This window comes from Delphinapterus leucas, chromosome 20 (genome assembly GCF_059928025.1).
Source record: "Delphinapterus leucas isolate spDelLeu-1000000601 "Yukka" chromosome 20, BTC_Dleu_Yukka2, whole genome shotgun sequence".
Classification (NCBI taxonomy): domain Eukaryota; kingdom Metazoa; phylum Chordata; class Mammalia; order Artiodactyla; family Monodontidae; genus Delphinapterus; species Delphinapterus leucas.
The window spans coordinates 43256949-43280065 of record NC_143148.1 but is presented as its reverse complement, the minus strand read 5'-3'; the positions used below and the strand labels follow the sequence as shown (position 1 = coordinate 43280065).

At 41.4% G+C, this 23117-nt stretch overlaps 1 protein-coding gene and 1 pseudogene across 8 annotated transcripts in view; both read right to left on the bottom strand.

Annotated features, from left to right (window-relative positions):
- Window positions 1-23117, bottom strand: part of TANGO6 (transport and golgi organization 6 homolog) — a 181899-nt gene that overhangs the window by 94287 nt on the left and 64495 nt on the right. For 6 of the 8 annotated variants that reach the window (XR_016390871.1, XR_016390872.1, XR_016390873.1 and 3 more), the window contains 3 exons: window positions 22588-22722; window positions 12081-12596; window positions 9680-9737 (listed from right to left, as the gene is read on the bottom strand). Coding sequence is in view for 4 of the 8 variants with exons in the window: in XM_022583341.2 (XP_022439049.2) it covers window positions 9680-9737; window positions 12081-12596; window positions 22588-22722 (709 nt within the window). In the remaining 4 variants the exon portion in view is untranslated. The remainder of the gene's footprint in view (window positions 1-9679; window positions 9738-12080; window positions 12597-22587; window positions 22723-23117) is intronic. The other 2 variants (XR_016390874.1, XM_089902386.1) reach the window with 1 other exon arrangement.
- Window positions 12605-22581, bottom strand: LOC149744689 (non-histone chromosomal protein HMG-14 pseudogene; annotated as a pseudogene).

Sequence of the window (23117 nt, the reverse complement as noted above, 5' to 3'; positions counted from 1 at the left end):
CAAATACCATATGCTAACACGTATATATGGAATCTAAGAAAAAAATGGTTATGAAGAACCTGGGGCAGGACAGGAATAAAGATGCAGACATAGAGAATGAACTTGAGGACACGGGGAGGGGGAGGGGTAAGCTGGGATGAAGTGAGAGAGTGGTATGGACATATATACACTACCAAATGTAAAACAGCTAGCTAGTGGGAAGGAGCCGCATAGCACAGGGAGATCAGCTCGGTGCCTTGTGACCACCTAGAAGGGTGGGATAGGGAGGGTGGGAGGGAGACGCAAGAGGGAAGAGATATGGGGATATATGTATAGCTGATTCACTTTGTTATACAGCAGAAACTAACACACCATTGTAAAGCAATTATACTCCAATAAAGATGTTAAAAAAAAATTAATCAGGAGAGGGATGACGTGCCTCCTGTTGAAAACAGCACTTTGGATCTGATGTAGACAATACAACATTTCTACCAAAAATTTCAGAGATCCAGATTTTGGGGCCTTCATGTTGATCTTTGCTACTGCCTCCTCTGGACTCCCTCAATACTTTCATGCAGTTTTATTGTAGTGCTTTTCATTATCTTATAATTATCTATGTGACCATATCTACAATGTATTAGTGTCTTAAGAGAGGAATATGTGATTTACTTTTGTATCTCCCAAACCTAGCACACAGCCTGGCATAGCTGGTGGCACTAGAGGTGTATTTGTTAAATGAAGCAATGAATGGATGCAAGAGAATTAATAAACTATTAACACTGAAAAAAAAAAGTATGTAAGTCAGTGATCTTTAGTATATTACAAGATTGTGCAATGATCACCACTATCTAATTCCAAAACATTTCATCATCTCCCCAAAGAAACCTCATATCCATTATCAGTCACTCCCCATTCCCCTCTCCTCCCATTCTCTGGGAACCACAAACCTGCCTTCTATCTCTATGGATTTGCCTATTCTGGACATTTCATACAAAATGCGGCCTTTTGTGTATGGCTCCTTTCATTTACCATATTTTGAACGTTCATCCACTTTGTACCATGAATCAGTACTTCATTCTTTTGTTTTAAATAATTTTTTTCTTTTGGCTGTGTTGGGTCTTCATTGCTGCATGTGGGCTTTCTCTAGTTGTGGCGAGTGGGGGCTACTCTTCGTTGCAGTGTGTGGGCTCCTCATTGCAGTGGCTTCTCTTGTTGCAGAGCATGGGCTCTAGGCATGCAGGCTTCAGTAGTTGTGGCACATGGGCTCAGTAGTTTTGGCTCGTGGGCTGTAGAGCGCAGGCTCAGTAGTTGTGGCTCACGGGCTTAGCTGCTCCGTGTTATGTGGGATCTTCCCAGACCAGGGCTCGAACCCATGTCCCCTGCATTGGCAGGTGGATTCTTAACCACTGCACCACCAGGAGTCCACTTCATTCTTTTTTATCACTAAATAATATTCCACTGCATAGGTATGCCATATTTAATTTATCCATTCATCAGGTGGTAGATACTTAGGTTGCTTCTACTGTGAATGAAAAATATTGCCTGCCCTATCAGTAAACAAAGGATGTTGCAGCCATCAAGCCATCACATTACAGTCTCCCTGATGATGAGCCCTGAGGAACACAGGATAGAAACAGGAAGCCCACCATCTAACAGTTAACTGCTGCAGCCACCCCAGCTGCAGCCACCCCTGATGGTGCACTCTGAGGAGACTCAGGATGAGAAAGCACAGGATGCTGGCCCCAGATAGTTGAGGTGCATGTCAAGGGAATGATTCCAGTGAGCCCAGATTCTTGCATCTTCGTATACACAGAAAAGCACTAAATTCCATAACTTGACATATCTGGTTTTCTTTAATTAACAGTAATCTTTTGATGTTCCAACTACCTGGTCTTTGTTGCAAAAACTCCTATTTATCCTGGCTCTTCCCTTACCTCTTCAGAGCAATCTCTCAGAGTTATCTGAGATGCTGTGTCCCGGGCTTGAAGTCCTCAGAAAGCCCATCAAATAAAACATAATTCTTAACTTTTAGGCTGTGCATTTTTTTCTGTCGATACTACTTTTTGGCCACATGTAAGCTTTTGTGTGGATATATGTTTTCATTTCTCTTGGGTATATATCTAGGAGTGGAAGTGGTGGATCGTACAGTAACTGTGTTTAACCTTCTGAGAACTGCCAGACTGTTTTGCAGAGGAGCTGCACCATTTTATGTTTCTACCAGCAGTGTATAAGGGTTCCATTTCTACACAGCCTCATAATTTGTATTATTTTAAATTAAGTAATTTTAGGGCTTCCCTGGTGGTGCAGTGATTAAGAATCTGCCTGCCGGGCTTCCCTGGTGGCGCAGTGGTTGAGAGTCCGCCTGCCGATGCAGGGGACACGGGTTCGTGCCCCGGTCCGGGAAGATCCCACATGCCATGGAGCGGCTAGGCCCATGAGCCATGGCCGCTGAGCCTGCGCGTCCGGAGCCTGTGCTCCGCAACAGGAGAGGCCACAACAGTGAGAGAGAGGCCCGTGTACAGCAAAAAAACAAACAAACAAAAAAACCACAATGAGATACCACTTCACACTTACTAATATGGCTATAATAAAAGGATCTTCTACAATAACAAGTATTGGTCAGGATACAGAGAAACTGAAACTCTCATACATTGCTCATGGGAAAGTAAAATGGTGCAGCCACTTTGGAAAACAGTTTGACAGTTCCTCAAAGGGTTAAACATAGAATTACTATATGACCCAGTAATTCCATTCCCTCATGCATACCCAGGAGCAATGAAAACATATGTCCACACAAAAACTTGTACATGAATATTCATTACAGTGTTCCTCATAAAAGCTTAAAAGTAAAAACGACTCAAATGTCCATCAACTGATGAATGGATAAACAAAATGTGGTTAATCAATAGTACAATGGAATATAATTCAGCCATGAAAAGGAATGAGGTCCTGATACATGCTACAACATGGATGAACCTCACAAATGTTATGCTAAGTGAAAAGGACTAGACAAAAAAGTCCACACATTCCATATTATGAAAAGTCCAGAATAGGCAAATCCATAGAGACAAAAAGTAGATTAGTGGTTCCCAGGGGCAAGGGGGGAGTGAGGAATGGGAAATGACTGATAATGGATATAGGGTTTCTTTTTGAGATGATGAAAAGTTCTAAAATTAGATAGTGGTGATGGTTGCACAAATCTCTAAATATACCAGAAACCACTGAATTACACATTCTAAATGGGTGAATTTCAGGTGTGTAAATTAAATCTCAAATAAGAAGTTTAAAAAATGGGGATAATGTCTATTTCCCAGAACTACTTCAAGAATTTACTGAGCTAGCATATATGACAGACATTCGTTAAATGCCCATTTGTTAGTTAGGTGGTACAACGTCTGGACACAAAAGAAATCTTCCCATTTCAAGGACATAAATGGAGATGATAAACTTCACAGGACTACATTCCAAATTTCAACGCGCGATCCAATTAGATGGTCCTTCAAGGGATAGAATTATTTTCAGTTAATGGTTGCCCAACTTAGTTTATTTGAAGTAGAAATCTGAGAATGGATAGGGAGTTCAGTCTCTGACAAATTAAGACTTGTAACCCTGCTCAGTTTGAAACTCTGTAAAAACAATTTCACCTTGTATCTACTTTCCTCCCTTCCAGGCCTTTTGCCTTCCCGCCCCTTGGCTCTCTTGCCAGAAATGAAAACTCTTCTGTGAAAGGAAAAGGGTAGAAGAGTTAGTGCAATTTGTTCAAGCATGTCAAGATGTCTAGATTCTCTTCACTACACACACTAGCATACTTTTCCCTCCCATGCTTGGCTCAGAGCCTAGGGTTTCTTTCCTTTTTTCCACGAGCCTAGTAGTTTCGTCCAAAGATTCTTTTGACACCGATGGGGATCACTTGGATCCCTGAAATGCATCTATCACTGGTGTTGCTTTCAAAATGTTCTTTAAATAATTAAAAGTGACTGCGAGGACACACAAGCAGATGCACACTAAGATAAATAACTTAGCTATAATATCTTATTTGAAGATCATGTATTTATCACATTCATTACTGAACATCTATTTTAAGACTGAAATGTGGAAAATGCCCCAAACATCAAATATACATTATGGGACTCTTTTTTTTTTAACATCTTTATTGGAGTATAATTGCTTTACAATGGTGTGTTAGTTTCTTCTGCTTTATAACAAAATGAATCAGTTTTACATATACATATGTTCCCATATCTCTTCTCTCTTGCGTCTCCCTCCCTCCCACCCTCCCTATCCCACCCCTCTAGGTGGTCACAAAGCACCGAGCTGATCTCCCTGTGCTATGCGGCTGCTTCCCACTAGCTATGTATTTTTACGTTTGGTAGTGTATATATGTCCATGCCACTCTCTCACTTTGTCACAGCTTACCCTTCCCCCTCCCCATATCCTCAAGTCATATGAGACTTTTTTTTTTTAATTAATTAATTTATTTATTTATTTTTGGCTGAGTTGGGTCTTCGTTGCTGCACATGGGCTTTCTCTAGTTGAGTTGAGCAGGGGCTACTCTTCATTGTGGTGCGCGGGTTTCTCATTGTGGTTGCTTCTCTTGTTGTGGAGCATGGGCTCTAGAGCGCGGGGGCTTCAGTAGTTGTGGCATGCGGGTTCAGTAGTTGTGACACACAGGCTCAGTAGTTGTGGCACACAAGCTCAGTAGTTGTGGCTCGTGGGCTCTAGAAAGCAGGCTCAGCAGTTGTGGCGCACGGGCTTAGCTGCTCCACAGCATATGGGATCTTCCCGGACCAGGGCTCAAACCCGTGTCCCCTGCACTGGCAGGTGGATTCCTAACCACTGCGCCATCAGGGAAGTCCCCATTATGGGACTCTTAAGGACATATTTTAAGTCCTATTTTGGAGAAGAGAAAGACTGCCACTTTTTATCTTATACACTTTCTTGCCATTTAAATGTTTTTAAAACAATAAGAATGTATTAACTTATATAATGATGATGATGATAAAACAATGAGAAAAAGAGTACATAAGAAGTCTAAAAAGGAGAGACACTTAAAGGACACAGTCTAAGATTAACTGTTCTATTTATAAACTCTGGATTGTAACTGGAACTCAGCAACTTGTATAAAATTCCCTGCCCGAAGAAGCTGCCTTGAGTGTCTGGGAGCAGCTGCTATGAGAACTAAGTCAACCATCACTTTCTCAGTAGGACTAAAAAGAGATGCAGTATTTCATAAAATTAAATTTTAACTCATAGGGAATTTAGTTCTCAGATTGTTGTGATGTACAGATAATATGTACATCAGACATTCCTGTATCAGGCATCAATAAATATCTGTTGAATGAATGAGCTTATTTAATTCCCCTCTGCTCTGTGCCTTGACTGCAAACAAAGTTGGTGAGAAATTACAAAAGAGATCCAAAATAACAAATAAAGCAAGCAAAGGATACCTTGTAACTTTTACATGGAAACATTCAGTCAGCCTAGAAGAGTAAGACTTTATACACACACTTACTCATACTCCCCAAAACTAATGCCACTCAAACCACAGCCAAGCCCCCTTGTACTACAGGACATTTACACATGGGCTGGTCTTGTCTGACTGGGCATCTAGAATGGCTTGGCTCTGGAGTTTTAGGCCTGGGCAAATGAAATTGGCAATGCAGGTGGGAAAATTCAGCTCTTTCCTTTCTTAATGGGAAATTCACCTAAGGCCTTGGCCTTTAAGTGCATGTTACAAACACCAAAAACATCAATTAATTCAAATTTGTGTGCCATGGGGCCCAGAGAACAGAAATTAGACCTCTACCTCCCACGGCCTTCATCCCTAAATTAGCTACTAACTGATTAGCACACCAATTAAAAGTAGTAAAAACAAACACAAAACCAACAGCTGTGATTTTTATAGCAGACCCTATAGGCTAATGAGCTCAGTGGGTTAACCAGCTAAGAGGCTTATTCCAAACAGCACTGTTGCTGTATGAGAATGACACACCACTGCTTCCTGAAAATCTTGTGCAAAAAAAAATCAGTGAGAAACGTCTCCTTGACAGTATTACAGTTTCCTGGAAAAAGTACAGGATTTGTTTTCTGACTTATTAATTATCAGCATTTTAGGTTCTTGCCTCATTGATGTATTTGATTTCCATAAGTGCCATTCATTGTCATGTGGCTTCCTGAGTCCCATCAAGCCCTCAGGCTTATCTCAGTTCTTGGTCTCTGCGTCCTCTCAGCTGCCTGTAATTACTTTCTCTCTCAACATGCTCCACTCTTCTGCTCTGCCTAGCTGTTCTTTTATCTTTGTGACTGGTTATTTTGTCTCCATTTTTTTTTTTTTTTGCACAGTACCCGGGCCTCTCACTGTTGTGGCCTCTCCCGTTGCGGAGCACGGGCTCTGGACACGCAGGCTCAGTGGCCATGGCCTCACGGGCCCAGCCGCTCAGCGGCATGTGGGATCTTCCCGGACCGGGGCACGAACCCATGTTCCCTGCATCGGCAGGCGGACTCTCAACCACTGCGCCAGCAGGGAAGCCCTATTTTGTCTCTTTTGAAGAATGTCTTCTTGTTTTTTAACTAAGTCATGAAACTCATTGTGAAAGTGTTTTGTACTATATAGTAGGTGCACAATAAATGTTTGTTGAGTAAAGAATGAATTCCAAGGCTCAGGCCTTCATTGCTGTACACTTTCCCCTCTGAACTCTCTCTTAAGTTTCAACTTCCAGGTCTGCATAGAGGATACCCAAACTACACCAAGAAATAAGTAGCCAGTAAGGAGCTGCACGTGCCTTTGTGCTCACAGAGAACCTTGCCTGAAGGACTGCATTACTGGCTTCAATTCTCCACCCCTCCCTGCATCCATGTCTTTTGCTCCGTGACTTGGCAGTTTGTCCCACTAAAGGGACAGAGTATATTTCTCCATCCCTTGACTTTTGGGTTGGGCCACATGACTTGCTTTAGCCATCAGAATGAGGCAGAAGCGATAGGTTGTCAGTTCCAAGCTTAGCCCCGAAGAGGCCTCTCGAGTTTATTCTTGCTCTCATACACTTCTGCCATCACCACACAAATGCGCCCTGGGAGGCCCTGGACCCGGGATCATCTGGAACAGCTGTAGCAGAGCTACTGCAGCCCACCGACCTGCAGGGAGTGGCAGGGCTGCCCAGCCCAGCCCAGGTCAGCTGAACCCCATTTGTCTACAGATTCTTGAATGATAATAAATGAGTGATAATACATGATAATAAATAAATAATACTGGGTGCTGCAGTAATCTATCATGTAGCAGGAACTACCAGACAGAATCGACCTACTCAAGCTTTAGCTCTGAGAAGTTACACATATCACCACATTATTACCTAGCAATCTAACAACAGGAATAGTAGTGATATGATGATGATAACATTAAAATCGTAAGAGCTAACATATCGAACGTTTAATATGCACTAAGCACTTTCAAGATATTAACTCATTTAATGTTAGCCCCCTTTATAAACTTTTAATGATAGAATAGTTTTAGATTTATGGATTTACTGAGAAGATACACAGAGGGTTCCCATATACTGCATACCCAGCTGCCCCTATTATTAAGTTTTACATTAGCATAGTACATTATCACAATTAATGAACTAATACTGACATTTCATTATCAACTAAAGTCAATAATTTACTCAGATTCTCTTAGTTTTTCTCTAGTGTCCTTTTTCTGTTCCAGGATCCTATCTATCATATTATATTTAATCTCCTTAATCTCTGACAGTTTTATCCCTCTCCTCCTCATTAAATTTTTTTTAAACATCTTTATTGGAGTATAATTACTTTACATTGTTGTGTTAGTTTCTGCTTTATAACAAAGTGAATCAGCCATACATATACATATATCCCCATATCCCCTCCCTCTTGTGTCTCCTTCCCACCCACCCTATCCCACCCTTCTAGGTGGTCACAAAGCACCGAGCTGATCTCCCTATGCTATGCAGCAGCTTCCCACCAGCTATCTGTTTTACATTTGGTAGTGTATATATGTCAATGCCACTCTCTCACTTTGTCCCAGCTTATCCTCATTAAATTTTATTTTATTATTTTTTTGGTGATAGCTTTATTGAGATACAATTCACATACCATAAAATTCACCAATTTAAAATATACAATTCAGTAGTTCCTAGCATACTAACAGAGCTGTACAAACATCACCACAATCAATTTTAGAATGTTTTCATCACCCCACAAGGAAACCCTGTACCCTTTAGCTATCACCTCCCAAACCTTTCCCCTTTCTCCCTAGCCCTAGACAACTGCTAATCTACTTTCTGTCTCCATAAATTTACCTATTCTGGACATTTCATATAAAGGAACCATACAATATGTGGTTTTTTGTGACTGGCTTCTTTCACCTATAATGTTTTCAAGGTTAATCCATGCTGTAACATGTCTCAGTACTTCATTATTATTTTTGGCTGAATAATATTCCATTGTAAATATATACCACATTTTGTCTATCCATTCATCAAATGGTGGACATTTGGATTGTTTCCACCTTTTGGCTATTATGAACATTCATGTACACGTTTTTGTGTGGACATATGTTTTCATTTCTCATGGGTGAATACTTAGAATTGCTGGGTCAAGTGACAACTCTACATTTATCTTTTCAAGGAACTGCCAGATTGTTTTCTAAAGCAGCTGTACCATTTTACATTCCTATTTAGCTCCCTTTTTACAGGTAAGAAATTGAAGCCCAGAGGGATTAAGTAATTTGCCAAAGTTCATACAGCTGAGAAGCAGGGGAAAGGGTGGTGCATCCTGGTGATCCATCTCCAGCCCCCAGCCCCTGAGGACTATACCACACTGATGGAGCCAAGAGAAACTGTGAGCTAATTCTGCCTTCTCACCGTGTCTGCTTCTTACCCCTTTTCATGAGGCCTCTCTCTAGATTTGAAATCCACAAATTAATGGAGATGAGAACAACAAAGAATCACAAAAGAGAAATAAAATTATTGCAAAAAAATGTTTTGATGATGAAATATTATATATCCTGAGATTCTTTTAGCTTAAAGACAGAGCAGGGCTTCCCTGGTGGCACAGTGGTTAGGAGTCCGCCTGCCAATGCAGGGGACACGGGTTCAAGCCCTGGTCTGGGAAGATCCCACATGTCACGGAGCAGCTGGGCCCGTGTGCCACAACTACTGAGCCCTCACGCCTAGAGCCCGTGCTCCCAACGGGAGAGGCTACCACAATGAGAGGCCCGTGAACTGCAATGAAGGGTGGCCCCTGCTCACTTCAACTAGAGAGGGCCCATGCGCAGCAATGAAGACCCAACACAGCCAAAAATAAATAAATAAATACAAAGACAGGACAAAAGTGCACAGTGACAGTAGTCAGGTTCCTAAAAGGCCAACATAATGAGAGCTCATGTGTGAGCCATTCTTTACCTCCTTGAATTAGAGGAAATGGGATTTAATCTATAGAATGATAAGTAAGCATAAATAAAGGCTTCCTTATCATTATGAGATACTGAAACTCTCTAGGACCCTTTTAGGAACTCTCCAGGAATATTATTATCATGACTGAAATCAAGTCCTAGCTAGGAGACAGGAAGAGGGACAAAATGTCCAACAGTCTGTGGCTCTAGGAATTTAGAGATTTTGTGCAAACATACATGATATAATCTTTGGTCCACAAACTCAAAGTCCTTTAACCAGGACTAACTTACCCTGAATGGCAGACAGATATATAAAGGTGTCTTCATGCTCCAAGTTCTCCAAGAATATCTGTAACCACAGAACACAGTAGGGATATGATTCACAAACAGCAAGCAAGATTTAAGAGACCCTTAGAGCAGCCTCAAAAAAAAAAAAAATGCTTTTCTTCCTCTTTGTTGTAGCGAGATATCGGTCTGACTTCAGAATCTTGTGGGGAAAACAGTATATACGTTTGAAGTCCCATTGTTATAATAGCTAAAAGAGGGTAGCGATTATAGGGGAGAACTTCTTGAAGTTGTTGAGTATACACCAAGAATAGGCATGGAAGCCAAAATCTGGAAGAACAATCCTCAATATTTTTTCCACTATAGCCCACTGTAGATAGCCCATACTTAGATATGACCTGACAGATTACAGGCCCTGACACACAGAGGCCAGGTTCGGGGTTATGTCCAATTAATGGCACACCTGCTATAATTTGATCCTTTTCTCTTGCACTCAGAAAGTGTATGGAAATGCAAGTGCAAGACAGAGATATTATTGGGATAACCTTGAATCTGTTCTATTTTTAAATATCTTTTGCAAATTTCAGCACTTCAACTGACATCAGTAACAAATTACTCTCAACACATCTCATAATTTAGGAACCCACCAGGGCACGTCAACCGCAGTGGGTACTGCTTATCTAGAAGATATGACAGTTGACATGTTAGGCTTAGGCCCTAACAGAAGGGCCAGAGGAAGACAGTGGCCATATGCCCATGTCCTTCCTGCTTGGTATCTAGAAGAGGGGGGGTGTCTTTCCATATATAGTGATGTGTCCTTTACAGGAACAGCAATTCTTGATATCAACTTGATACTGCTGGTCTCCACATCTGTGGCATGTTAGGGAGAGCTCAAGATTAGTTAAGTTGGGAAGATGGCCAGGTTGGAAGGGGTGGAAATCATGTATGGCGTAAGAGAAGCTTAATCCAGGGTAGTAGCCATGGGAATGAAGTGGAACAGATAGATTTGAAAGACTTCTTGAAAAAAGAATTGACAGGACTTGATGACCAATTATATATAGCAGATGAAAGTTAAGTTAGCGAAAGAAAACTCCAAAGATGTTCATAGCATTAACCATCTAAATAGGTGTGTGAAGGCATATTTTTAATGATTACTCAAAGGAGATATATAATTTGAGGTTTTCAGCAACATTTCAATGACAGCAAATCCTTGGCACATTTCTGTGCCTCAGTTTTCTCATCTATAAAATGAGGATAATGTTAATATTTTGGTCGTTGCCAGGGTTAGAGATAATGTCTGAAAGGCATAGGGCCTGGCTCAATAAACAGAAGTTATCATTACACTACTGGTTCTAAAACTTTAGTGACTAAAAATAAATGTTTTCAATCAGAATTATAATTCTTAGTCTAATGGCTAGAGTATATGGAAAAAATAATAGTAATAATATAATAATGATACTACTAAACCTTTATTGGGTGCTCATTATGTGCTTGCCACTATAATTCATGCTTTACATGGATTATTTTATTTACGTATTTATTTGTGTAGGCTGTGCAGTGCGGCTTGCGGGATCTTAGTTCCCTGATCAGAGACTGAACCTGGGGCCCCGGCAGTGAAAGCGCCAAGTCCTAACCATTGGATGCCAGGGAATTCCCAAATTATTTTATTTTAAATCTTTCAACATAAAGTGCGTCCAGTTACAATTATCCTCACTTTACAGATGTAAAAATTGAGGCTCAGAAAGTTTAAGTGACTTTGTCCAAGAAAATGATCTGCGATTTGATCAGTCGTCTCTAGACCCTTGGCTCTTAATCTCTAACCCATACTGAAGTCAGGACAATTTCCACAAAAGGGAAAAGATCCCCAACTAAGCATATACAGTCTCCCATATAAATCCACGATATAAAGAACAGCCTTTTCACTGTGATGGAGGGAAAGTGGGGAGGGGACCCAGTTCTGTCCAAAGCCCCTCTGAAAGGGGCCCAGAAAAAACAGGTGGCTTATCTTGGCTGGTCACAGTGTTGAAAGTGGCCTTATCTATCAGAAAAGGAATTTGCTCCGAGAATTTGCTCAGGGTCTTCTTTCTTTGGCTCAAATGTTACTAGTTTGTGAAGCCATGTCAAGATCTACTTCCTCCAGATTTTCAACTCTCTCCTTCTCCTGACTGTCCACAGGGTTTCTTGCCTGTAAAAGTTCTGACACTCTGCTCGTGTTCAATTGAGTCTCATGTGTATCTAAGTCTTTCCTGTGTCTGAGTCTTGCCTCCATAGAACAATTACAATTTCCCCAAGGGTGGCCTAGGACAGTGCTTGATACAAGTCAAGGCTCCTGGAAAGTGGTCTCACTGTGTGTGTGTGTGTGTGTGTGTGTGTGTGTGCATATGCGTGTGTGTGGTGTTCTACTCACCTTGAGAAGCTTCTCCTGCATCTCAAGGGCTTTTGGTTCTCTCTGTTCTATCCAGCGAGAAAGAGTTCTCAGGGCAGCAGCCCGTGTTGGAATTTGAGGATCATAAGCTGATAAAAGAGCCTCCTGGAGCTGTTCTATGGTTATGCTTCCTGATTTCTGGTTTGTAGTGATGCTGGGCTCACGGACTTCCTGAGGAATGAGTGGAGCATTAGGTGTCAGGCTTGTTTGGTTGGATGTGCAATGGCTTCGCTGTTGTTCAAGGTGGTGATAAGACACATTGCTGTATCTTTCATGACTGGTTTGTTGCTGCTCTTCCCTTTTCCCTCCTGGATCCTTTTTGTTCAGGGTACTCTGGGCAGCCACACTGACAGCCTCAGTGGAAAAGGCTCCGTGGGTAGAGATGGTGATGCGGAGATCAACGGCGAGTTCTTGGATGACAGGGTCAGGGTATGTGTTGGAGACCTTCTCCAACAGAGGCAGCAATTGCTTCAGAATGGCAAATTCACTCGACTTCAACTATAAAATGAAATGAAAAATGCCAAATCCAAATTAACATAGCGGATGTTAATATGACCTCAGCACAAGGCAACAGATCCTGAGAAAAAGGGGTAGGAATGAAACCTTGTTCCTGGTGCAATCAGCATGTAGCCTGAGTCTGGTACTCTCATACTATGGTCGAATAATTACAGCTAACATTTATTGAATACTGTGCAGGTACTTTTCTAAGTTAAAAAACATATATCAGTAATGCAAATTATTACTCTTTTTTTCCCTCCCCACTCCCCCGCATATAATTAGTCTTAATTTTTACAATCTGATGGGCAAAACATGGCTGCTTATTATTTTAATTTGCATTAACCAGTCGTATGGTGAAATTCTTTTATATTTTGATTTTTATTGTATTACTGTATTTTTTAATTTCATGTCCCTTTTGCCATAAAAAGATGAGTTCATATTAGCAAAGTACTTAGTGCCTGATACACAGTAAGTGCTATGTGTATGTTTTGAAAATAAATACAATAAACAAAATATACACATACATATTCATGGCCCTATGATCTAGTTACTATTATTATTTATATTTTAAATGGGGGGAGGGACTTCCATGGTGGCGCAGTGGTTAAGAGTCTGCCTGCCAATGCAGGGGACATGGGTTCGATTCCTGGTCCAGGAAGATCCCACATGCCGTGGAGCAACTAAGCCCATGCTCCACAACTACTGAGCCTGCGCTCTAGAGCCCACGAGCCACAAGTGCTGAGCCCACACGCCACAACTACTGAAACCCACGTGCCTAGAGCCCGTGCTCTGCAACAAGAGAAGCTACTTCCATGAGAAGACCGTGCACTGCAACAAAGAGTAGACCCTGCTCTCTGCAACTAGAGAAAGCCCGCACGCAGCAACAAAGACCCAACGCAGGAGAGAGAGAGAAAGAGATGGGTAAACGGGAGAAACTGAGGCATAGAACAGTTAGGTAACATGTCTAAGGTCACACAACTAGAAGATGGTAAGATGTGAACCCAACAAGTCTGGCTCCTGCAGGGGGGGATGCATTCAATCCCTGGTCCAGGAACAAAGATCCACATGCAACACAGTACAGCCAAAAAATAAAAAAATAAATTTAAAAAGCATAAATATATATATATTTGGGAATTCCCTGGCAGTCCATAGGACTCTGAACTTTCACTCCCTGCCCGGGGAACTAAGATCTTGCAAGCCGCATGGTGCAGCCAAAAAAAAAAAAGCAAACAAGTCTGGCTCTAGAGTCCACACTCTTAACTAAACCTTAAACAGTCTCACTTGAATGAATAAAGCTCTTCTTATAAAGTGGCTGGTTAGCATACAAGGGCATCATAGGTCTGGAAAGGACTGGGATGATAACTGACAGAAGGGAATTTCTCCTAGAAAATGGGAGTGAAACTACATAAGATCTTATTCTCTCCAGAAGCTTTGTTCTAATCATGCCTTACTAGGAAAGGTGCAAGAGAGGTCAGTGAAGAAACAAGAATCAGTGGTGATCCTTTTCTGTTTGAGAATACTGGAAAAACTGTCATATGAAGCTTCATGAAGCTTAGATCATTTGAAAACCTTGCATGTCTTAAATCCTTTTTAGAACAAGGCAGGCTATTTATTACTTACTCATTCATGCACTTCATTATCCAACCAACCAATCAATTGACCAACTGTTTTCACAGGACCTATATGATATTCTCATGTTATACTTCCACAGGATTGTTACTGTTCATTTTCTCTATCACTTTCCTCCCAAGGAAATGAAAACTTGAGGTATATGTCAGGTTTGTACCTGTAGAATTTCACCATAAAAATATGTCACCTAAGAAAAGGGTCAATTTTATCAAGAATCTATGTGGAACTGGAAAACACATTTTAGAATAATTATGCAAGTGTTATCATTATGCTAGACTTCGTTCAATGCCTCTGTAGTATCATGGACCTTTGTTTTTTCTTTAAGCATCTGAAATGGGAATATCTACTTATATCTATAGTGTATGTAAAAAATATGTACATTTTTATGTACATATGTATATAAAAGTGTATGTATAAAAGTATCTTCTTTTTGATTTTCTTTTTTTTTTATAGATTTATTTATTTATTTATGGCTGCGTTGGGTCTTTGTTGCTGCCCGCGGGCTTTCTCTAGTTGCAGCGAGCAGGGGCTGCTCTTCGTTGCTATGCGCGGGCTTCTCATTGCGGTGGCTTCTCTTGTTGCAGAGCACGGGCTTTAGGCGCGTGGGCTTCAGTAGTTGCGGTGCGTGGGCTCAGTAGTTGTGGCTCATGGGCTCTAGAGTTCAGGCTAAGTAGTTGTGGCACATGAGCTTAGTTGCTCCGCGGCATGTGGGATCTTCCCGGACCAGGGCCTGAACCCGTGTCCCCTGCATTGGCAGGCGGATTCTTAACCACTGCGCCAACATGGAAGCCTTCATTTCCTTTTTTTTCTTTCATGATTGAGATTTTATTGGTTGTTTTGAGGATCAGTACACAGACATTTCAATTTGTACACAGTTCTCAACATACGTACCAAAAATCTAAACAATTATGTAGTTGTGATTCTTTTCTGAACAGTTATTCCAGTGACTTTCCAGCTTAAAATTTGGAGGCAAATTTTCCTTCACAGAATATTAAGTACCAATATCTTCAAATATTGATACGCTGTTACATCATAAGTTCCACTAATTCACAATTTAATATCATATACACTACATACTCAAATTGTCAATCATTCACAGCACATTAACAGTTACTAGAAGAACTGGACTACCACGACCAAAGATGTTACAGAGTACACAAAATTCTGCCTAGGAAAGCCAAGATCGAGGGGTGAATGGTTTGCTTTAGGAAACAATTCTACCAAAAACAACATGGGAAGAGAAGTAATTTAAAGTGTTTAAGACATTAAATGCACAACTGACTCCAAACTGCCATTTAGTATGCTTTGTATTATAGGATAGAAAAGCTACCCTCCATCTGTGGAATGTTAAGCTGACACCCAAGACAATCAAAGCCTCCCATATTCAATATCCCACTATTTTCTGGTTGTACCAAAAAATAAACAACCAGCAAACAATTTCACCTCTTAAAGAAAAGCATTTACACTTAAAAAATGGGATGAGGTGGGATTCCCTCCTTTTTATAAATGTTTCTAGAGTTACTAAAAAACTTGCGTTTACAAAATAGTTGATAAAAATATTCCTCTGGATTGTACAAGAAGGGAGACAGGGACCACTGACAGGACCAGGTGTCTGATATTAATCAGACGGCTTCTTTCTCTCCTGCTTCATCAGAAGCTGGGCTCTCCTTGTTTTTAGTTTCTTCATTTTCTGCAGGTAAGTCTTCTTTAGTCTCTTGGTTAGCCACTTCAGCCTGTTTTCCCTTTGCTCCCCTTTTCCCTTTTGTTTCCACTTTTTTGTCTGAAGATTTATCCTTTCCTGCCGCCTTTTTTGGCTTCATTTCCACTTTTGCAGGAGTCAGTTTACCTGACAACCTCGCCAATCTCCTCTTGGGCTCCTCCTTTGCCGCGCCCTCGGCAGAGCTGACCTTCCTCTTGGGCATCGTGACGGCGATGCGGGCGCGTGCCGAGTACATGCCAGGTGCCTGTGGGCCGCGGCGCGCCTGAGAGCCTTCGCGAAGCTGGGCTGCCTGGCCGCTACCTCTCCTCCCGCCACCCCTTCTTTTTCATTTCTGTTACAACAATTTCTTCTTAAAAAGATACAAATAGACCAATGGCACAGAATAGAGAGCCCAGAGATAGACCTACACAAATATAGTCAACTAATTTTTTTCTTTGAAGGATCTCAAAGATTATTTAGTCTGACCTCAGGACTTTCCTCGTGGCACAGTGGTTAAGACTCTGTGCTCCCAATGCATGGGGCCCAGGTTCCATCCCTGGTCCGGGAACTAGATCCCACATGCATGCTGCAACTAAGAGTTTGCATGCCACAACTAAGGAGCCCACCTGCCACAACTAAGCAGCCTGTGAGCCACAACTAAGGTCCCCACCTCCTGTAACTAAGGAGCCTGCCTGCCGCAACTAAGACCTGGTGCAACCAAATAAATAAAACCTTAAAAAAAAAAAAAAAAAAAAAAAAGGTTATTTAGTCTGACATCACCGTTTACAGGCAACCCAGAAAGGGAAATTGTTTAGCTCCAGAAACTGAGAAATGGCAGAACTGGGCATGACCTCCTGACTTTCTTTCCACTGCTCTTTCTCCGACATAGCTAATTTTCCTGATCCCAGCCCAGACAAGGATGACATTTCTGTTGATGGTTGTTAGAGCAACCGGTGGACAAAGTTAATTATCCAAGGAAATATTCTTTATAGCAGGCTTTATTCTCCTCTCAGTAAATATTATGCCCAAATGAGTGCTTTCAAGTTGATGGTCCTTGGCACCCCCTTGCCTTCTAATAATTGCCTTATAAATTAATTCCTTATAAATTGCCTTTTGATGCACTGAGTGCCTGGGTAGATGCCGAGCACTGTGCAGAACTTTGCAACAATGAGACGCAATGCCTAAAACTGCAAAGAAGGATGCTTTGGACTGGTCCCCAGGGGACCTGGATTCCAACTCCCTGATCCTTCCACTAACTCCCTGTGGCACCTTGACAGGGTATTTCCATCCTCTGAACCTCAGTTTTCAAATCTGCAAAATAAGGCTGAACTCCTTCCCAATTTCGGGTCTGTGACATGAACTGGGATTCTGGAATGCCCACCTGACAAGAATAGGAAGTTGCACCCAGATTTATTTTCTTAATTCAGATGTCACTCCTAACTCATATAGTCAACTGATCTTTGACAAAGGAGCAAAGGCAATACAATGGAGAAAAGACCAACTTTTCAGCAAATGGTGCTGGAACAACTGGACATTCACATGCAAAAAAAATGAATCTAGACACAGACCTTACACTATCACAAAAATTGACTCAAAATGGATCATAGACCTAAATGTAAAATGCAAGACTATAAAATTCCTGCAAGATAACATAAGACAGAAAATTTAGATGACCTCAGGTATGGTGATGGCTTTTTTAGGTGAAATACCAAAAAAATCCATGAAAGAAATAATTGATAAGCTGGACTTCATTAAAATTAAAAACTTCTGCTCCGCAAAAGACAATGTCAAGAGAAAGAGATGACAAGGCACAGACTAGGAGAAAGTATCTGCAAAAGACACATTTTGATTATGGACAATTATCTAAAATATACAAAGAATTCTTGGGACTTCCCTGGTGGCACAGCGGTTAAGAATCCACCTGCCAATGCTAGGGACATGGGTTCGATCCCTGGTCTGGGAAGATCCCACAAGCCACAGAGCAACTGACCCCGTGTGCCACAACTACTGAGCCTGCGCTCTAGAGCCCGCGAGCCACAACTATTGAGCCCACGTGCCACAACTACTGAAGCCTGCACGCCTGGAGCCCATGCTCTGCAACAAGAGAAGCCCCTGCAATAAGAAGCCCACACACTGCAACGAAGAGTAGCCCCTGCTCTCCACAACTAGAAAAGATCAGTGGTTGCCAGAGGTTAGGGGGAGGGAGGGATGAATAGGCAGCAGATTTTGGGGTTAGTGCAACTATTAGGTACAGCACTATAATGGGGGATACCTGTCATTATACATTTGTCAAAACCCATAGTGCACAGTACTAAGAGTGAACCCTAATGTAAACCACAGACTGTGGGTGATGATGATGTGTCCATGTAGGTTCATTGATTCTACAAATGTACCACTCTGGGTATGGATGTTGACAGTGGGAGAGGCTGTGCATGTGTGGGGGCAGAGGGCGTATAAGAAATCTCTGTACCTCTTGCTCCATTTTGCGGTGCACCTAAAACTGCTCTAAAATATAAAGTCTATTTTTAAAAAACCCAACCACCTTTTCTCCCTGTTTTCAAACTTCTTAGTCATTGTGGGATTCACCTTATTCAACTAGGTAACTTCTCTAATCACCATGGGCAGGTAGGTGGATTCTGAATCTAATAGTTTCTAAGGCAGTGAAAGTTACGTATTCCTTCAGCTTCATAAGCCTACAGATTTCCCACTGTAAGAATAATCAGGGAAATCTAAGACTACAGGTGTCAACTATTTGTTTATAAATGTTCAAAAAAAATTTCTGAGGTATAAAGTAATATTCACTTAATTGGTAGATGACAAAACTGAAGCACTAAGTATTAATTATTTTTCAAGGGTCACCAAGGACCACTATCAAAATTGAAAAGTGACCATAAAGCCCTCAATGCTCCTCCTGTCACTGCTTCTCAGCAAAGATCTCACATCCAGACCTCAGAATTCTGTGTAAAAGCCCCGAGGCCTGAAGGAGCAACCCACAAGTGAGTGACAGATTCCTTTATCTGGCTGCCTCGCTCCCAGAGTTTCTGGAATGCTTCAGGAACAGAATGAGCAGTGTTATGTCAGCTCACATCTGTGATTTCTTTCAGGGTGTCAGGAGTGGAACAGTTAGATGGTGAGTTGTTATAAACTTCTGCAAGTTCTCAAATTAAAAAACTGGGAGTTGGGGCTTCCCTGGTGGTGCAGTGGTTGAGAATCCGCCTGCTGATGCAGGGGACATGGGTTTGAGCCCTGGTCTGGGAAGATCTCACATGCTGTGGAGCAACTAAGCCCGCGAGCCACAACTGTTGAGCCCACGTGCCACAGCTACTGAAGCCCGAGCACCTAGAGCCCATGCTCCGCGACAAGAGGAGCCACCACAATAAGAAGGCCGCGCACTGCAACAAAGAGTAGCCCACCCTCGCCACAACTAGAGAAAGCCTGTGCACAGCAACAAAGACCCAATGCAGCCAAAAATAAATAAATTTTAAAAATCAAAAACAAAAATTAAAAAAACTGGGTGTTGGACCAGCTGGGTGGTGGGAGAGAGTGTGTCTTCGCAGGGAAGCAGAGGAGAACTCGGGTGACAGCCAGAGGAGGGCATGTGTACACTGAAAAAGCCCACATGAGGCTTTACGAAGCTTCCCTGCGGGGGCATACACACCCTCATTCTGCCTTACCCTACTGCAGTGAGAATCACTATTTTGGAAGAATCCAAGAGTCTCTTCCAGCAATAAAATGCTAACCTAAAAATTCCTAATTCTGAAAAACATTTACATTTATTTTGTGTTCTCATTTCTGTATATCATCTATGTTTCTTCAGATATTTAGTTGAGCAGCTTGTATGTCTGGGTCCTTAGATACAATGTCACTGAATTTATTTTCCAAGTGGTACTTTTACTTTTGTTTGAAGTCAGCACATAGCATGCTCTGTTTTATAATGAGCCATACGTAAAGATACAAGATATAGAAATATAAATCTTTTTTTAAAATTAAGAATTCATCAGGGCTTCCCTGGTGGCGCAGTGGTTGAGAGTCCGCCTGCCGATGCAGGGGACACAGGTTCGTGCCCCGGTCCGGGAAGATCCCACATGCTGTGGAGCAGCTAGGCCCGTGAGCCATGGCCACTGAGCCTGCGCGTCTGGAGCCTGTGCTCCGCAACGGGAGAGGCCACAACAGTGAGAGGCCCGCGTACCGCAAAAAAAAAAAAAAAAAAAAAGAATTCATCAGATTAATCACAACCACTAGAAGGTAAACTCCATGAGGGAAAAGAGACACTTGATAAATAGTTCTTGAATGAGTTCATTCTATGACACTCTCAGAAAAAGTGGCATGAGATCTCAAGATTTGTGTTCAAAGTCCCAGCCCCACCAAGATCAGGTCTGTTCCACGCAACAGTGCTTCAGAGGACACTATGGGCCCTGGGACATCATGCAGAAACTGCTTCCTGAGGGGACAGGCAAGTTACCAACATACTTTTACTGGTGACCAATCCTGACATTTAGAAAAAAATAAGTTTGGAAATATGGTTGTCTAGTTAGCAGTCTTAAGCCTATACTTTCTCCAAATCAACTCCTCTTTCTAGACACTATATTCTAATAATCATCTTAATTACATAAATTAGAAAGGAAAGAAAGAAGCGTTCCAATTCTGTTAGATCCTGTTTCATTAGTTAAAACAATGAATCCTAATCAGGGATAGGTATTGAACACAATGTAATCTTCTAGACTCTGAAGCAACAACCTAGCCAATGATCATCTGAAAACATAATTCAGAACTGTGACTTTTTTTTTAATACAAAGACAGAAGACCTAGCATTACTATAGAAGCCACTTATAAATCCTTGAATCAAATGGAAAAAAAATTAATAGGTCTAGGGCAAAAGTATAGGAGTGACGTGTTTATGTTCACTTTAAGTGCAAAGTCAGAGGAATCAAGATATAATCAGTGAGTCAGGATGGCTCATGGAAGGGCAGGGACAGGTAAAGGATGTACATTTGCATCAGTCTGGTGAGTCTCTGTTAGAATATGACTAATTTACATAGCCAGCCCCCAAACAATGGGCTTCTCAAATAGGAAATGGAGATTTCTGTGTTCTATTTTCCATTTGGGATATGGTTTGAATTTCTATTTCTATTTCTTATTTTAAAAATATTTCTATTTTTTAAATAAGAAAAAAGAAAAGCAAAAAAAAAAGCACACTCTCAACTATGGAAATAAAGACTATTCAAATCACTATTCTACCAGAAAAACACAAACCAATCAGTTCAACTAAATCCAATAACAGTATAACTTAAGAAAAACTATTCCATTGGGGAACTTCTCCTTGACAGTTCTAAACAGCAGGACTATAATATGACTCTAGCAACTGAACCAACCATGTTTTTTTCAAACTACATGGGAAATATAAAATTAGGAGTGCTAAGTAAATCTACCAAGAAATGGGTTTCACATTAACAACAGGCCCCAATAAAATTTCTTTTCTTCTTAAGGACAGCCTAGAGAGAGTCAAATTCTAATATACCAAGCATCAGTATCAGAGTTTAATCCTCAAACTCAAAAATCCATTCCCTGAGGGTTTCCCTACTCATTGCTAAGAGTTATGTCCAGTTTGACTTCAGATCAGATTTCATAATACTTGCACTAAACCTATTCTGCTTTCTTGTGGTCTTCTAACCTAATGTGGTATGTCACACACACATATGTGCCTACCTTTCCACCTTATTCTGACCCCTGGTCTCTAAACTCAGCTACTCAGGCCTTCTATCAGTTTCTTAAGTATACCAAGCTCTTTCCTGCTTCCCAGCCCTTGTACGTGATGTTTCTTTAACTGGGAGAGTTTCCTCCATCTGCACTGTACACACTCCCAAACTCCTATGCAACAAGTCTTAGCTTAGACTTATATGTGTGTCCTCAGTGGAAACCTTCCCAGCCTAGGTTAGATGTTATGTTCTCTTGGTACCCTCCACTTCTCGTTTGAGGTACTTCATTCAATTCTAAGTATATTTTTTGAAATAGTTATTTAATGTCTGACTCCCTCACTGGCTTGGAGTTTCATGAGGGTAGGGACCATGTCTATTTGTCCACTGCTCTATTCCCAGCACCTTAGCTCAGAATCTGGCATATAACAAGTAGGCAATAAATATTTTTTGAGTGAATAAATTTTAAAATTATATAAAAGATACATGCACTAGAAACAAAGCTTTAACATGCTACATGATATGAGTTGAACAATGGATCCTGTGCTAAAATGAAACTATTCAAAACATGGAATCCTAAGCAACCAGCAGGTTACAAAGGTTCTCCCCTGACTACAGCAGTAGGGACAAGGGCTGAGCTTTGGATAGCTACTACAGTGAGGACCAGAGAATCTAGCGTTCACCACAGATGCAAAACACTGTGCCAGGTATTTCCAAATCCAGCTCGTGCCAGGTCAGAAAGGGTCCTACCTTACTGATGGGGAAGTCCACCCAGGTAACAAGGTGGAAGTGTTACAGTTTTCTTATCCTCCACTTTGGAGAGAATTCTTATTAACAACCTGAATTGTTTATCCTGGTTCTCCTGTGTGCAATATCCATTCTGATTTCTCACAAGGGTATGAAAGGGAAGCAACAGATTTTTCTCTTCTCTTCTCCCTCCTTTCAAGTTTGGTTCACATCTGCAACTCACCTGAATGGCTCCTCCCAGCATGACGGCCACCAGCCCCATGGACATGCTCAGTGTCTGTGATTCCACAGTGCTCTCTGCCTGGTGGGCCAAGCTTGCACATGCTCGCTGCAGGGTTGCTGCTACAAAGTCCACAACCTACCACAGAAATGGAATTGAGAATCAGCGAGGAGTAAGGAAAAAAAATCTCAAAATTCTCTTTACATCTTACATCTACCTCCTCATCTTTTCCCTCATCAACATCACGATAGCAAGAAGCTTCAGGAACAACTGCTACCATGTAGCAGGCATGGTGCTCAGTATTTTACATGCACAAGCTCACTTAGGTCTCCTATCAACTTTAGGATGTACTCTTGTCCTCATTTTCAGATGAAGAATCTTAGACTTAAAGAGGTGATCTGCTCAAGGCCATACAGTCAATAAATGAGAAAGCCCATTTATATTTTCTCAGATCTTTTCATACCCCAATCCACCTTCCTTTACTTTTCATGAATTTTGCCAGGAAATTAAAATGAAAAATCATTTGTTACTTT